A 16,676-nucleotide genomic window follows, 5' to 3' on the forward strand; every position below is an offset into this window, starting at 1 on the left:
GGACCAAAGAGGTGGCCTACTGCCGGTAATGTCACAGTCTACTGGCTGGTAGTGCGTCAGTATGCTGAGCAGCAAGAAGAAATACGTTGTCAATAGCAGCTCTGGGATTAAAGCCCAGGTGAGGCTACGCTCCTGTTTGCCAGTCTTGCTGCTGCTGCGGCCATTACTGTCCAAGGCAAGCTGCTTGTACTCTCCTTCCCCTCCTGTCCGGCCTTCATCCTTCCCTCCGGCCTGTGGTGAGCTTCCCAGTTCTACCGGCTTTATTCCTTCCTTGCCTTGATGTTAGCCAGTGCTGAGGTGGGAGAGGAGGGGTACCTGCAAGGACTCTGGTTTCTGACAAGGTAGGAAAGTCAGGTAAATGTTGATTGATTCTGCCAAGGTCCCTTAGTGGCCCGGCAGGTCATTGTTTTGCAGCAGAGATGCCTCATTTAATTCAGGTTTGGTTATCAGTGAAAAGGAAACATTTATTGGGAAATTGTATAGCTTACTATTTTAAGTAGTTTCTCACTAATATTCTTGTATATTAAAAACACAGGATAGGGGCCTTGAATTTGGTGAGAATTTAGCAAGACTTGCTTTCTATGTACAGCCTATTTCCTTAGTGCCCAAAGAGCTGAAGTTGGTGAAGGGAACCACAAATGAAAGACTATATAGGACAAGGCTCAGGGGTAACTCAGAGGAAGTGACTAGCCCCCTCTAGTGGTGGATATATACACATGTGTGTCTGTGTGCACACACATGTGACTGTTTTGTCTATATGTGGCTATCGTAGGGAGGGAGGTGATGTTGCATATCTGAGGTTATCTTTTAGGCTTTTTTTTTCTTTTAAGGGAGGCACTGCTGAAGACACTGTCTTATTGTGGTCTTTGGAAAGACATCTATCCCTTTTCTTTGATGGGCCTCTGAAGAATGAGGCATGCAATTATCTTGCACTTCATCTTTCTTTTGCCAGTTTTTTTAACCCTTAAAATTACACTGTGCAGACTTAATGCTTACTAATATTCCCTCAAATATAGACCATGAAGCTAGAATAAACTCCTTCAGGCTCCTTAATTCAGCATATATTTGGGCCCATAGGATATGGCAGGTGTCTGTCAGTACCGGAGAACATAAGGGTGAATAAAACTCAGCACCTAAGGAGCCTGTAATCCACAGACTGACGGAATATAGAAAGGAAGACCATGTGTTGAATGCTGTGCTAGAAGTACATAAAGATTCATGGACCTCCTGTTGGAGCACATAAAAAGGGCACTTTATCCTTTTTGGAATAAATTGGTACTTTAGCAGAACAATCAAACCTGTCACTTTGCGTTTTGCAATGATTGCCTAACCCAATGAATAGCCCTATTACAGTGAAAACTCGAGAGCATTGCACAGGCTTTGTTTACTTATTTTTGTTGTAGCTGTGGAAATACTGTGCATTCCCCAGCGGCAGTGAGGGCTAAGCTTTCATTTTGGCGTCGGTCCCCTTGCCGCAGTGCTCAGTGACTCGGGAGTTACCTCAGAGCGCAGGACGTGTAGCCACTGATTTCCTTCTGATCTCTGCCCAAGGAAGAGCCATTTGTTTATCATAAAAGTTAGAATCAGTTGTCAGGTCTTTGCTTCTTTTCTCTACGCCACTCTGGATCCAGAAGAATCACCTAAGTAACTGTGTAAATGGTCAGTTAGTAAAAACTTATTAATAAAGTAAGTGATAGGACAGCCACCAACTGTAGGAAACATAGATAAAATATGTCTTAGATAAAAACAAGATAAAAAATGTCATAGATAAAAACAAGAAAGTCACTGTCAGATAGTTTTTTAAATATGACCTACAGCGTGTGATTTGAGTATGTAATCAGTCCAATCATCCACTCATTCCACATATGTAGTCATTATTAATAATCAAGCTTATGGCTTTTAAAGTATTTTATGATACTAAACACTAAAAAGTATTTTATTTATTGGTATCTAAAAAGCTAACATATCTTAGAAAATCTTTAGCAGATTAAAATGGTTACCTGCTGTAGAGGAGGGGAAGTTAGCAAGTTGATCAAATCTTAGGCTGTGTTTCACAGACAGTGAACTGTCTCATTTAACCCTCTCCAAAACCTGGGTGCTTTTATTTCTGTAGTATTGAAGGGAAAATGAAGTTCACAGACAATGAACTGTCTTATTTAACCCTCTCCAAAACCTGGGTGCTTTTATTTCTGTTGTATTGAAGGGAAAATGAAGTTCACAGACAGTGAACTGTCTCATTTAACCCTCTCCAAAACCTGGGTACTTTTATTTCTGTTATATTGAAGGGAAAATGAAGTTCACAAAAAAAATCGCCTTGACCAGCATCACAAAGCTTATGAATGGCATAGCCAGGAAGAATTTCAGTGAAAATGTAGAATGTTCTGTCTGAATAAAGAAATCTTTTAAAAATTAGCATACCACACGCAGAAGCTTAAAGTTGAGGCACGTCTGTCTGTTTTTTTGGGTTTTTTTTTGTACCTTGCTGTTTTCTCATCTAGATATGTGGATGCACAGAGACTTCCAAAGGTTTTTTTCCAGCTTTGCATTTTCAGCGAGGCAATAGAAAGTGTTTCTAAATATGACTTACCTTCCTAAAAATGTCATCTAAGCTTCATCCTGCTCACCTCTGTGTCACGGTTATAGTGTACAAAGTATGTAGTCAGTAAATCAAAGGCTTAAATTTGATAAAATTTGATGAAAAATGAAAAATTATTCTTCTTTCCAAAACAGTCCTTTTTGTCTGTTTATTTGCTTCATTGCTTTTGGAGACAAGGGTTTTCACTGTGCATCCCAAACTAGCTTTGAACTTACTGTGTTGCTTCTGCCTTGGCCACCTGAGTGCTGGGATTGGAAGGGTTATACTACCTTACTTAGCTCCAAAGAAGTCATCTTCTCCACCCCCTCCCCAGTACTAGGGATCCATTCCAGGGCTTTTTGCATGGTAAAAAGCACTCTATACTTCAGCTGTATTCCCAACTTTTTTGAGAGGAAGGAGGGGACAGAGTTTTGGCTCAAACTCCCATGTAATTGAACTTGACTTTGAACTTCTGATTCTCCTGCCTCCACCTCCCAATTGCTGGGTTTACAGGGCTGTGCCACCAGTCCCAGCTTATTCAGAACTAGAGACTATACCGAGGTCTTGGTGCATTCAAGGAAAGAATGCTACCAACCTTTGCCCCCAAATATGGGCTTATTTAAGTAAATAAACTGCATGTGAAGGTAACATTCTGTAATAATACAAGCTGTGAATAAATTGCTTCCTCGAAATCAAAGTATGTTTTCTTCATATATAATGTGGTTGTTTGTATGAGAACAGCCCCCAAAGGCTCATACACTTGAATGCTCAGTCATCAGAGATGACTGTTTGAGGATAGTGGGGGAAGTATGTCACTGTGGGTGGGCTTTCAGGTTCCAAAATCCCATGGTAGGCCCAGTTCTCTCTTCCTGTGGATCAGGATGTAGCTCTTAGCTACTACTCCAGTGTCTGCCTGCAGGCTACCATGCTCCCCACCATGATGGTGATAGATGAAGCCTCCAAAAATGAGAGCAAACCCCCAGTTAAGTGCTTTCTCTTATAAGAGTTGGCTTGGACATGGTGTCTCTTCACAGCAGTAGAACAGTGACTAAGATGTATAACTAAAGTTCTTTTCCTTTCTATAACAAGGGTTCTTTTTCTTAGCAGATCCAGTTTGCTGACCAGAAGCAGGAATTCAACAAGCGTCCTACCAAAATTGGGCGTCGATCTCTGTCTCGTTCCATCTCTCAGTCATCTACTGACAGCTATAGCTCAGGTGAGTGCTAAGCTGCCATAACCTCCCTGTCAAGGTTATTTGGTATCTGCAACAGACATTCCATCTATCTAAGGCCAAGCATTCTTGATAATATAAGCCTTGAAAAGTTACTTTGAATTAAAATTTAAACCAAAAATTCAGGATGGAATCCCTGGATTTCTTGGGAACTCTGGGTTTTATAGAAGTCTCAGTTTCTGACAGAGGCAGAAAAGGGTGATGAAGGTACCCTTTGATTACCCAGGAGCAAATAGTTCACCAGTGGCCTTCACTCAGTGACATACAGAAAGAATTTGTTATTTTTTTCTATTCTTAAAAAGGGGGGGGTGTATGTGCATGGGATGGCTCTGTGGTACCTGCAAAGTCAGTACCAGTCCTCGTGTTCTCCCTCTGTCCCAAGGCTTTTTGTTTGCTAAGAAAACACTCTATACGCTAGCTACACCCCCAACATTTTTTTTGCAGGGGAAAGATGAGGACAGGGTTTCACCTCAAACTCCTTATGTAGTTGGAAATGACCTTGAATTTCCGATTTTCTTAATTGCCCCAAGAAACAAGATACTGTAGCTATTTGAAGTAAGTGGGCACTTTGCCTTCTCCTCGGAGCTTTGACATTGTATTGCTTATTACTCCTTTCTTCCTTTACAGGGCTATTGTCACTTAATGTCAGATGAGTTATTACTTACGTAGGACACCCCCCCCCCAGGGTAAAAGCTGTTTGTAAACACAGCAGTGCCCGGTCTGAGTCTGACCTAATGTGGGGCTGTTTTTACTTTGCTCCTCTGTTGGAATGTGGGAGGAAGCCAAGAGTTTGCCCTGGTTGCTTTTTGTTTGTTAGTTGGTTTGGTTTGGTTTGGTTTGGGTTTGTTTGTTTGAGATAGGATTTCTTTGTTTAGCTAGCTGTCCTGGAACTTGCTTTGTAGACCAGACTGACTTCAAACTCACTGAGATCCACATGCCTCTGGTTCCCAAAAGCTGGGACTAAAGGCATACACTACCATCTCGCAACAAAATCTCAGTTCCTTTTCACAGTTGGCTAAGCCCCTTCTCCAACTGCTTTTTTTTTTTAGTTATTTTTATTTTACTTTTTAGTGTATATGAGTACTTTATCTATATGGCCTGTGAGCCAGAAGAGAGCATCAGATCCCATAATAGATGGTTGTGGGCCACCATGTGGTTGCTGGGAATTGAACTCGAGACCTCTGGAAGAGCAGCCAGTGAGCCATCACTGAGCCATCTCTTCAGTCCTGCCCTGGTTACTTCTAAACATTGTAAATAGTGATACTCCTTAGAACACTTGTATTTGCTTTTTGAGGCAGGATTTCTCTCTGTAGCATTGACTGTCCTAGAACTTACTCTGTAGACCAGGCTGGCCTTGAACTCTCAGAGATCCACCCCCGTCTGCCTCCCGAGGGCTGAGATCAAAGGAGTGTGCCACCACTGCCCAACTAGAAAACTTGTATCATGATTAACTGTATTCATTTTTCACACAAGTAAGGAAGGAATTTTTATTGTGTACATTTAATAAATGGTTAGTTGGGAAACATTAGATTGGGTGGGTTGTTGTTAAACATTATTTACATGTCTGTGTTTACTTTCCATCCATAGCAGTTGGAACACTGTGTGATATAAATATCTATGGTATTTGTCTGAAGATTGGGAAATTGATACTCATCGTATTCTACTGAAGTAAATATGCTGAAAATTTGTGAACTAGTTCATTTAACTCTGGAAGCCATAATGTGAAAATGAATTATGAAATAGTCTATAACATTTTAAGACATGTGTTTAGCATTATCAGTACTAACTAATAATGATTTAAAATTTTAACTCCAGTTCAATCTCTTCCCTACACAACCAGAACTGTACATCTGTGTTCCTGAAAGGAAACCAATGCCTACCTTCCCAAACAAGCCTCTTATGTATAGAGGACACTTTAAAAATACTGTATGCCTAAATGAATGTGGGTGATCCCTTGCTTTCCAAGTAAGCATGCAATGCTTGTATATAGATTATTGACGAGTGATGTTAACTGGTCTCGTCCTGATAATTTGGACCTTGTAGACTGAACTATATGAAGTTGTTATCTCTACTGGCTAATTTTATGTCAACTTGGCAGGCTAGAGTTACCAGAGGAGGGAATCCCAATTGAGAAAATGCCTGCGTAAGATCAAGCTGTAGGCAAGTCCTTGTCCATTTTCTTAATTAGTGATTGATGGGGGAAGGCCCAGCCCATTGTGGGTTGTGCATAAGAAAGCAGGCTGAGCAAGCTTTAATGAGCAAGCCAGTAAGTAGGCAGCGCCCATTTATGGCCTCTGCATCAGCTCCTGGCTCCAGGATCCTGCCCTGTTAGAGTTCCTGCCTGACTTCCTTTGATGCTGAAGAGATGTGGAAGAGTAAGACAAATAAACCCTTTCCTTTCTAACTCTCTCTGGGTCATGGTGTCTCATCACAGCAATAGTCACCCTTTTGGGGTGTCTTACATCATCTTGATTTATGTTTTAAAATTAGCATATGTGTTTTGTTTTATACCTCTCTATATGCATGCACAAATACAGATAACTATTCTGTGAGCACGAGTGCCTGGCCTGTCTGTGTCACAGGTGTCTCTAGCAGATCACACAGTATTTGGATCATAGTAGATGCTAATATTTGCTGTGAGGATGACAGTAAGCTGAGGAAAGATGATCCAGAGATGGCCTTTGCAAACCCGACCTACATTCGCCCTAATCTCAATTCACAATGAGAATGTTGCACAAGGAGAGAATCTCCCATCAGAACCAGTATATGCCTAGCAGGCTCATATTGTGAAACTGATGGTTTTATAAGTCGTGAGTTATCAGTCTGATATAGCCATTGAAGGACATTAGTTCAGAAACAAGGAATCAAAATGATAGATATTGGATACCCGGTTGCTGGGTTCCTTTGCCGTTGATGCTATAAGCCAAACAAAAGGAATTGATAAATCGGGTTTAATGAACAAAGCAAAGCAACTCCTGAGTGACCCTTGGGAAGGCAGAGGAAGAATCACATGGCAAATATGGCTACCAGGTCTTATATAGCCTATAGGCATGGTCTTGAGCAGCCCCAGGGAAGGGCTCTCTTTTGGTGGGTGTTCTCAGGGGTGGGGTTTGAAATGAGAGGCATGAGACCAGACCATGGAATGGGGCTCCTAGCTGGGGAACCCCAACATCTCAACCTTTTTGGGTATATATGGATAGCAATAGGGCTTCTCCTTAAACATCCCAGACTCCTTGGGTATAGGGGTGCTGGTTCAAGTCTGGCTACTTCCTGCAGGCATGGGACAACGTGGGGAAGGGGAATTGGGAGTTGGTGGGATCACCTTCAGTGGGAGGTGTGGGTGAAGGAGCATTTGGTTAACTGCCATTCTGAAGACCCCAGGCATCTGTTTCTTAAGGGAGCGGAGAAGGCAGGTTGTTAGGAGAAAAAAAAAGATTATTAACACCTACCCTATGATCATGGCTAGCCATGGGAAAAAGAATGAAACAGACATGTGCCCTGATTGTACAGAAGAGGCAAGGATGAATGAGCCAGATGAAAGAGTAGATATGTCCTTGACCCTGGAGAGGTGATACCAGCATGACAACCCAGGAGCTCGGGGAAACGGCTTGCCAAACTGAGGGATGACGTGTTCCAGGAGTACAGGAGCCACGGTATCTGCGGTTCCCTGGAGTTGGGAGTACATCCATCCTGTAAAGGTCTTGATGAGAGTTAAAAGATAAGGGAGCCCTTTTATGACTGGGCATGTAGGTGAAGTCACCCTATCTCGAAACACCCTGGTTTGGGAGACAAAAGTAGAGACATGATCTGGTGGATGCTGGACTTGTCATCTGTGTGACTGTGACATCCCTGGCAAATGTCCATCTGGCCTCATAGAAAGCATTTAAATGACAGGATCACCTGGCTTATCTAGTTATTTATTTCCTGATAAGCTTAAACCCTTATATAATCTCTAGTACTTAAATATTTTACTTAGAAATAAAATTCACCATTTTTATTGTGATATTCTACTAACCCAGTTATGCTCATCTGAATACATTTTAGATTGTGTTTTCAGAAATATTATCTATGCATGTAGTATTCATATTTTCTGGCCTAATTTCTAAAAGGTATTATTCCCTTGAACTCAGTACTTTTTATTTTATTTGTTTACTTATAATTTTTTTTTTAGGACAGTCTCTCTACATGCCCTAGCTATCTTAGAACTTACCATATAGATAAGGCTGGCCTTAAACTCACAGAGATCTGCCCATCTCTGCCTCCTGGTAGCACTTATTAAATATGAAACCTCCTAAGCAAAAAAAAAATCATAAAGGAAAGTAAAAAGAACCACTGAACCACTTTTCTTCCAGTTTAGACCATTCTCGGTGGTGTGTCCATGAAAATCTTATCTTTATGATGAGCAAATTGGTTTCAGATGGGGAAGAATGAAGCCTTGCACTTATAATTGGTACTTAGGAATTTTGAGAGATTTTAAATATTTTTTTCCAAATAATAAAATTCTGTTTGTGTTGGGCTGCTAACGTAACTTCTCACCTATTTCTTAAGTCCTTCATCAGTACAACTCATTCAATCACAGGTCCCGACTGTTATTTCCATTAACAAATAAGTAGATTGGGCCCAAGAGGAGCTTCCTAACTTTAATTAATTTAATAAGCCTAACTCAATCGGATTTCTAACTGCTTGCCTCCTAACAAGCTCCCACAACTTCTCGGGTGCTAGGAGATAACTTAGGTAAATCAGGTGCAGGCCATAGAACATGTGTACATATGTGCAGTGGGATCAATTATGGATTAGTGATTCAGGTTATGCTTTGGTTCCTGAAAATGAAACAAGGCCACCCTGTAATAAAATTATATTGTAATTTTTAGGTAATAATCTTTTCTGCCTGAAAACTGAAACATTTTGGATATTATCTCATTTCCTCTTAAGATTTCTTATTACAGGTAGTTAAGTGAAAGGCCGAGCTTGTGGAGAGGAAGCGTCTATTCTATTCCCCGTCTTATCCTAGGATAATTGACAACTGGTCATTTAGTAAACAAGGGATGACACTGGGTCTGAGGTCCTGTCCTGCAGTGGGCAATGAGGTCCTGTCCTGCAGTGGGCAATTGTTTTTCTTTTTGGAAGCAGCCATGCTCACCCCTGGACCACCAGTACTGCACCACTTGCTCATTGTTAGAAACTGAGCTTTAGAGTGTGCTGATGGTTACAATGTTTGGAGAAACTGTTCAAAATGTAGTAGCAGGCAAATTTAAGGCCCTTGTGTGCTATATAGAGAGTTCCAGGTCAATCTAGACTACATAGCATGCATTATCAAAAAATGAGTGTGCTTAAAACTAAATACATGCATGCCACCACATTAGTTGAATAAAATTTTCACCATGTTCACAGAAACTCTTCTCTTGACCTGGGTGTGTCACTGTTGGAGTCACATATTAGTGCAGTGTAGACAGTGGCTGCTTTTTGTGCTTACCAACCAGAGGTCTGTATAAAAGACTTTAGGAAAAACCTTTTGTCTCAGGGAAAAAAGGTACTAGCTGACGACTATTAAGATCTCTGCATCTGCTTCCATCAGTTGCTGGATGAAGGTTCTGTGGTGACATTTAAGATATTCATCAATCTGAGTACAGGGCAAGGCCAGTTCAGGTACCCTCTACATTATTGCTTAGGGTCTTAGCTGAGTCATCCTTGTGGATTCCTGAGAATTTCCCTAGTGCCAGATTTCTTGCTAACCTCTTAATGGTTCCTTCAATCAAGGTATCTCTTTTCTTGCTCTCCCTCTCTGTCCTTCCCCCATCTTGGCCATCCAGTTCCCTCATGTTCTGCCCCCCTCACCACCACCACCACCACGCTCCCAATTTCCTCAGAAGTTCTTGTCTATTTTCCCTTCCCAGGGTTCTTAGGATCCTCCTTGTTACCTAACTTCTCTAGGGTCATGGACTATAGGCTGGTTTTCCTTTGCTTTACGTGTGATATCTACTTATGAGTAAGTACATACACTGTCTTTCTGGGTCTGGGTTACTTCACTCGGAAAGCAAATGCAGAGATCCACAGCTAGCATAGGCTGGGCTCCCAGAGTCCAGTCGAAGAGAGGGAGGAATGATAATATGAGCAATGGGGTCAAGACCATGATGGGGACACCTACAAAAACAGCTGACCTAAGCTAGTGGGAGCTGACTAACTCCAGACTGACAACAGGGAAACCTGCTTAGGCCCAAACTAGGCCCTCTGAATGTGGGTGACAGTTGTGTGGCTGGGGCAGTCTGTGGGGACACTGGCAGTGGGAACAGGATTTATCCCTAGAGCTTGAACTGGCATTTTGGAGTTCATTCTCTTTGGAGGGTTACCTTGCTCAGACTAGATATATGCGGGAGGGTCTTGGTCCTGCCTTGAAGTACCAGACTTTGTTGACTCGCCATGGGAAGCCTTAACTTCTATGAGGAGTGGATCAGGGTTTGGGAGGGTGGGAGGAGGAGAGGGAGTGGGAACTGGGATTGGTATGTAAAATGAGAAAAGATTTTTAAAAAATTAAAAAAATAAAAAAGAAGGTAAAGCCAGACATGGTGGTACACATACCATGAACAAAGGCAGGTGGAACTTTGTGAGCTTGAGGCCAGTATCATCTATATAACAAGGTCTACATAGTTTGAAAAGAAAGTGAAATACCAGTTTTCTCAGCTTTAGCATAAAGAAATAATGTAACTGGCTTGTTCTTTAAATTGGAAAACAAAGACCATCAACAAAACCTAGAGCCAAGGTATTGTGGCATTTACCTTTAATCCCACCACTTGAAGAGACAGAGGCCGGAGAATCTCTGGATTTAATGCCAGCCTGATGTACATAACCAGCTCCAGGACAGCCGCGGCATGTATGTAACAGACCCTGTTGCAGAAACAAACAAGACAAAACAGCTTAAATTGGAGTGCTTCTCTTAAAGGAATATTGTTTTGTTTGTTTTGGTTTTCTCCCCCCACCCCCATTCATCCTTGAAAACTGAATAGGCTTAGGAAGAGAGAACCATTCTGGGTAGAATAACGACTCATTCTCAACCTTTTAGTCACTGCTAGCCAACCACCTGCCTCACGTGCTGGGGTTAGAGGCGGCCACTATTGCACCTGGCCTTACTATTTTCTTTTTAATTTTTCACACTTTGAGACATAGTTCCATCCTTAGCCCAAGCTGGCCTTGGGCTCCTGATCATCCTGCCTCTGTCTCCTGGGTGCAGCCTGGTCTTACTCATTACTATCTGCCACTGAAGACAAAAATAATCATGATTCTGGAAAAAAGATTTAAAACTTCAAAATATTCTGAATACTGTAAACTCCTTCTTCAATTTCAATTTCCTTATAAGTTTGGGTCAGGCTTGGGGAAGCTGTTGTGGTTGTCTCTCAGGTGGGAGAGGTGTGGCTCCCAAGCCTGTCGTTCCTAAGCTGTGTCAAGTACTGATGGATGGGACAGACGATGCCCAGAAAGCTATTTTTAGCTCTGGTGCCAAAAGTACTTTGAGCTCTCTTCCCCAGGAGAGGAACCAAAGGTTTTGTGCAGATTAGTTCCCGTAAGAACAAAAGTTCCTTTGGAGCTTTACTAATTCCTTCACCTCCCCTGGTGAGCATGTTCATTCCTGTGCCCTCATGTTAGGACTTTGCCTCTAAGGCAACTTTCCAGAGAAAGACCGATCCTCTAGCCCCTGCTGACCCCACAGTATGCAGCACCGTGCCTGATTAACTGGGCAAGGTTGGACTTGCCTTTTACAGTCCACTCTCCAACCCCCACCCAGATAGACCTTCTGCTGAGAAATCCCAGAAATGCCTTAATACTCTAGCTCTAAGTAGATCAGCGCACCAGGCCCACGGGAGCTCTGAGCTTTTGCAGCTTTCTCCCTGTAGAAGTGATGGCAGTGCTAACTGCACTAAGAGATGTAAATGCTCTGTGGATGGCGTTTTCTGTCCTCCATCCTCCCCAAAACTGCAAGGATTAGGAAGAACTATCCTCTGTTACAGAAATCAAGAAAGAAATGCTTCAGACCATCCAGCAAATGATTAGCAAATATGAAGACTGAAAGATCTCCACTAAGGCTGTGAATTCAGTGACCTATTAGCCACAATCAAATGTGGCCCATTTACCCTCTAGTGTAGTGGTTCTCAACCTATGGATTGTGACCCTTCTGAGAGTTAAACAACCCACAAGTGTTAGGAATTTTTCCTAACGTGAACTCTCTGCCGACACAAAAATCCCAATCAAGCCAAATCACAACAAGCCAAACTAAAAAATATCCAGGTTTAATGGAATTCCTGCGCTCTCGGGTGGCCCCAAGGGGAAACCAGGAGACCGCAAATGCAACAGGGGTGGGTGAGAGACCAACTACCTATTTCTCCTTTGGGAGCTCACTTAAATACCCTGTGGGAGTGGTCCTGACCCCCCCCCCCCCCCCGCATGGTGGGATTTGGAGTCCATACCAATACAACTCTCAGGCCTGGAGGCTGGGATGGATGCGAGGGGCTGGGGGCTATGCTCCCAACTTAACAACAAGGGTTTCCTAAGACCATCGGAAAACACAGATATTTACATTACAATTCATAACAGTAGCAAAATGACAGTTATGGAAGTGAAATAATTTTATAGTTGGGGTCACCACAACATGAGGAACTGTAGCTGGCATTAGGAAGGTTGAGAACCACTGCAATAGTGTGTATTGATTATAGATTAGTCTGCAGGGCATTAAATGTACCAAAAGAGGATATTTCTTTGCTGCTTTTGTAATCTGAAACACTAAGGACTCCTTCTTACAGAGGCTAGTCTAGGAGGATAGCACATCGAATTGACAGTGTCTAATTGGATCTGCAAGAATAGTTCTGCCAGTCCTGAGAAACACAGCTCTATTATGTCAAACAAATTTCTTCTGTGTGGTTCTTAATGACTTTCCCATGAGCTCCTTGTTTTTTAAGTCTTATCTGTGCAGTTATTGTACTACAAAGCAAATTACTTCAGGCATGTAAGCGGTGGGCAGAGAGGAGGTTATGAGGCAAGAAACCCATGGGTTAATGACTGGCTTGCTTAGGAACTTTAACCTGTGGCTTTCATGGGGCAACTTCCTCTCTTGGTGTATTCAAGTATTACACTTCTCTGTGTTCAAAAGGAAAAGTTAGCACTAGATTCCACATGAATGCTACCCAGGGAGAATACCTCAGGCAGCTCTCAGCTTGCCCTTTCAGAACTGTGGAGAGCACCTTGCATAGGCAATGAGGGTACAAAGCCATGTTTCCTTAAGGAGTTCCTAGAGGTGTTCACTTGTGTGATGCTAGTGAAGCGCCAGCGGTTTGGAATTGTGGAGGAAGCTAATCTTTTCCCTGGTTGATGTTTTAATTTGTGTTCCAGCTGCGTCATATACAGATAGCTCTGACGATGAGACGTCCCCCCGGGACAAGCAGCAGAAGAACTCCAAGGGGAGTAGTGACTTCTGTGTCAAGAACATCAAGCAGGCGGAGTTTGGGCGCAGGGAAATCGAAATTGCTGAACAAGGTAAAGAAATAAACGCCTTCCTACCTGTCTGTGTCATTTTGCTGTGTTAATACTTCGTGGGTCAGCTGGCTTGTCAAATTTCAGTGTAATACTAAACCATATTTTTTTGTTTGTTAATCTATCTGAGACAAGGTCTCAACTCTGTAGCCTAGTCTGTACCTTGAATTTGAGGCATCTATCTTGCCTCAGCCTCCCAAGTGCTGGGATTTATAAGTATGAGTCAATATGCCCACCTCCCGAAGAACATTTACAAGCTTAGGAATACTTCCTAAGCTTAGGAAACACTGTGGGGAGGGAGTGAACTCTGATCATTCTGAAGGAAACCCCTGGATAAGAAGGATTGGCAGATAAGAGAATAAAACTGGGCGCATTTGTCTCTGAAAGCCTCTCAGAGAACATTCAGGAATCTCATCTAACAGAAGCTGACCAAGGAAATGGTCTTAACTTAAATGAGTAATTTTTCTGCTTATTCTCTTATCTTTCATTCCCTCTGTCTAATATTCTGTGTTTGTATTGGACCTTTTTAGAGATGCCTGCCCTGATGGCCCTAAGGAAGAGAGCCCAAGGAGAAAAGCCTTTGGCTGGAGCCAAAATTGTGGGTTGTACACATATCACTGCTCAGACCGCTGTGAGTTTTTTTTTCTCCTAATAACAGTTAATAATTGTACCAGCCACCGAATGCTTGCAACCTGCCAGCACCAGGCTGACCGTATTATCTCATTAATCCGCGTGATGTTATGTATTCCTTTTTCAATTTTGTAAACAAGGAAACTGAGGCCCAGTATGCTTGAGTAATTTGTCCAGGGTTATACAGCTTGGGAAGCCCAGGCTCAGGCTTGAACATGAGTGTGCCAGGTGAGCAGACGCTTCCACTGCTGTTCCACATCTTCCTGCTGCCCTTCCCAGTGTCTTCTCTCTGGGTCAGGCTTCTGTACGGAGCTGAGCTGCCTTGAGCAGCAAGTAAGAGGAAACTGATTTGACTTGACCTCAGCGTTGAGAAATTTACTATTTGATGTTGTTAAAAGTCCATCAGGAAGGCAGGCTGTAGACACAGTTTGCCTACTTCACCCTCAAGCTGACAGAAAGGCACGTACAGCACCTAGTCATCACAAACTGATATGAAGAGGAGGAACGGCTATTTCTTCTGCTGAGAAACAGCAGGGTCGTCTGCTGTAGGGTCGTCCAGCATGTTACCCTGAGAAGGACTGGGGCACATGCCCTGCTCCACTAGCTCTGAAAGGGGACTAGAATCCGCATGGTTGACTTAGACCAGGGACTGCACTCAGTAGTTACCTTCTATTTGTACTGAGGTTGGATTCATATACACCATAGCCTATATGTTATATGTAATCTTTAAATTTTTAATATAAAACCAGAACTAAAATAGGGAGAAATAAAAAAGTAATTTATAAAAATGTATTCCAATATATAAATGCTTAAGCACCACTATAATAGAATAGTCAATATCTATTCTGACTCGTATAGGTGGAAATGTATGCGAGGGGTTGTCTTATGTGAGTGGGTATTTTGCCTACGTGTATTTTGCCTGGAGAAGCCAGAAGAGAACACTGGATACTCTGGAAATGGACTTACAGACTGCAGGTGGGGAGGACCAAACCCTGCTCTTAACTGCTGAGTCATCTCTTCAGCACCTGCTTTTTCCTTTTCTTTTTATTTTATTTCATTCTATTTTGTTTTATTTTTGAGACAGTATCTCATGTAGCCTATACTGGCTTCTAACTTGATATTGTAGTTAAGGCTAGCTTTGAATTCCTGATCCTCGTGTCTCCTGGGTACTGGAATTATAGACATGCATTACCCTGCCTGCCAGCAATGTGGCATTGTGTCCAGAGCACTAGAGCAGCCTCTTCAATTGATTTTATGATTTTGTGAAATAAAAAGCAACTCTTTCCAATGTCTGACAATGACAGTGAAAAGTCAGCATTCTCTCTACACGTATCCAATCATCGCATCCCTAGAAAGACTATTATTTGTATTGAAACTATAAAAAATACTTTTCTCAGTATGTAAAGTGTAAATAGTTTCTAAGACCAAATAAGTATAAGTAGGGTTTATGTGAACTTTCAGTAGGACATTTAAAACTTACATTAGATCAGCAGATTTTATTGTAGGTGACTGTCCTATGCTTCAGTGTTAAGTTCCCTGGCCCTGCCCACAAATACAACACTCCCCACAATCCTTGTGACAAATGAAAGTGATCCATAGTAGGCAATATCTCTTCTTTTGAGTCATCATAAAAAAATGTAGTCAGTATTGAGTTCCAAATACATTGAGACCAGTAAGAAAATTGTTGTGTTGGAAAAGCTCTACCTAACACCTTTTATGGGATTTCTAAGCTCCAAGCCATCTTCCTTCTCCCTCCTCCTCCTGAGACAGGTCTCATATAGCACCAGTGGACCTCAAACTTGCTGTGTAGCTGAGGCTGGGCTTGAACTCATGACCCTCCTGTCTCACCCTCCCAGATGCTGAAATTAGGGGTTCACACCACATGGAAAAGGCTAGCTAATGTGCATGTGCCCTCTTCATTTCTTTATTCTGGTTGGTGTGTGTGTGTGTGTGTGTGTGTGTTCATTTGTAGAATCCAAAGGCTGATGTTGGATATCTTCTCCAATCACACTCACATTTTTTTTTTAAGTTTCTCACTGAACCTGCAGCTTACTGATTGGCTAGACTGGCTGACCAGGAAGCTTCAGAGAGCCACCTGTCTCCATTTCCCATCACCAGGCTTACAGATGCATGCTATGGGTGTTGGTGATCAGAAGTCAGGTCCCCAGGCTGGCACAGCTGTAGTGAGGAGCTGCAGGCAGGCCGGCTTTTCATCCTGCCCGGCTCCCGCACAGCTAGCTTAGCCCCAGAAAAAAATAACACACAAATTGTATTCATTTAAGCACTGCCTGGCCCATTATCTCTAGAGAGTTAGTTACTGACTAACTCTCATATCTTGATATTAACCCATTTCTAATAATCTGTAGCACCACGAGGTGGTGGCTTACCGGAAAAGATTCAGCATGTCTGACCTGGTGGCTGGCTCCATGGCGTCTGCCTCATAGCCCTCTTCCCAGCATTCTGTTCTGTTTACTCCGCCTACCTAATTTTCTGTCCTATCAAAGGGCCAAGGCAGTCTCTTTATTGACCAATGAAAATAACACAATAGACAGATAACCCTCCTCCATCATTTCCCCTTTTTCTGTTTAAACAAAAAAGAAAGACTTTCATTTTAACATAGTAAAATTACACATAACAAAACAGTTATCAAGCAAGAATTACAGTCACAATATTCATAACTATATCTTTATCATAATAATGGAAAACTATAACTACGACTATCCA

General features: G+C 42.3%; 1 protein-coding gene across 6 annotated transcripts in view; it reads left to right on the forward strand.

Annotated features, from left to right (window-relative positions):
- Window positions 1–16,676, forward strand: part of Ahcyl2 (adenosylhomocysteinase like 2) — a 169,728-nt gene that overhangs the window by 109,649 nt on the left and 43,403 nt on the right. For 2 of the 6 annotated variants that reach the window (XM_085683643.2, XM_085683646.2), the window contains exons 2-4: window positions 3,680–3,791; window positions 13,182–13,325; window positions 13,853–13,953. In XM_085683643.2, the coding sequence (XP_085539769.1) occupies window positions 3,680–3,791; window positions 13,182–13,325; window positions 13,853–13,953 (357 nt within the window). Of the gene's footprint in view, window positions 1–46; window positions 119–3,679; window positions 3,792–13,181; window positions 13,326–13,852; window positions 13,954–16,676 lie in introns of those variants that run through there. The other 4 variants (XM_085683644.2, XM_085683647.2, XM_085683648.2 and 1 more) reach the window with 3 other exon arrangements.

The sequence above is a fragment of the Myodes glareolus genome, chromosome 25 (assembly GCF_982192425.1).
Source record: "Myodes glareolus chromosome 25, mMyoGla1.1, whole genome shotgun sequence".
NCBI classification, from domain to species: domain Eukaryota; kingdom Metazoa; phylum Chordata; class Mammalia; order Rodentia; family Cricetidae; genus Myodes; species Myodes glareolus.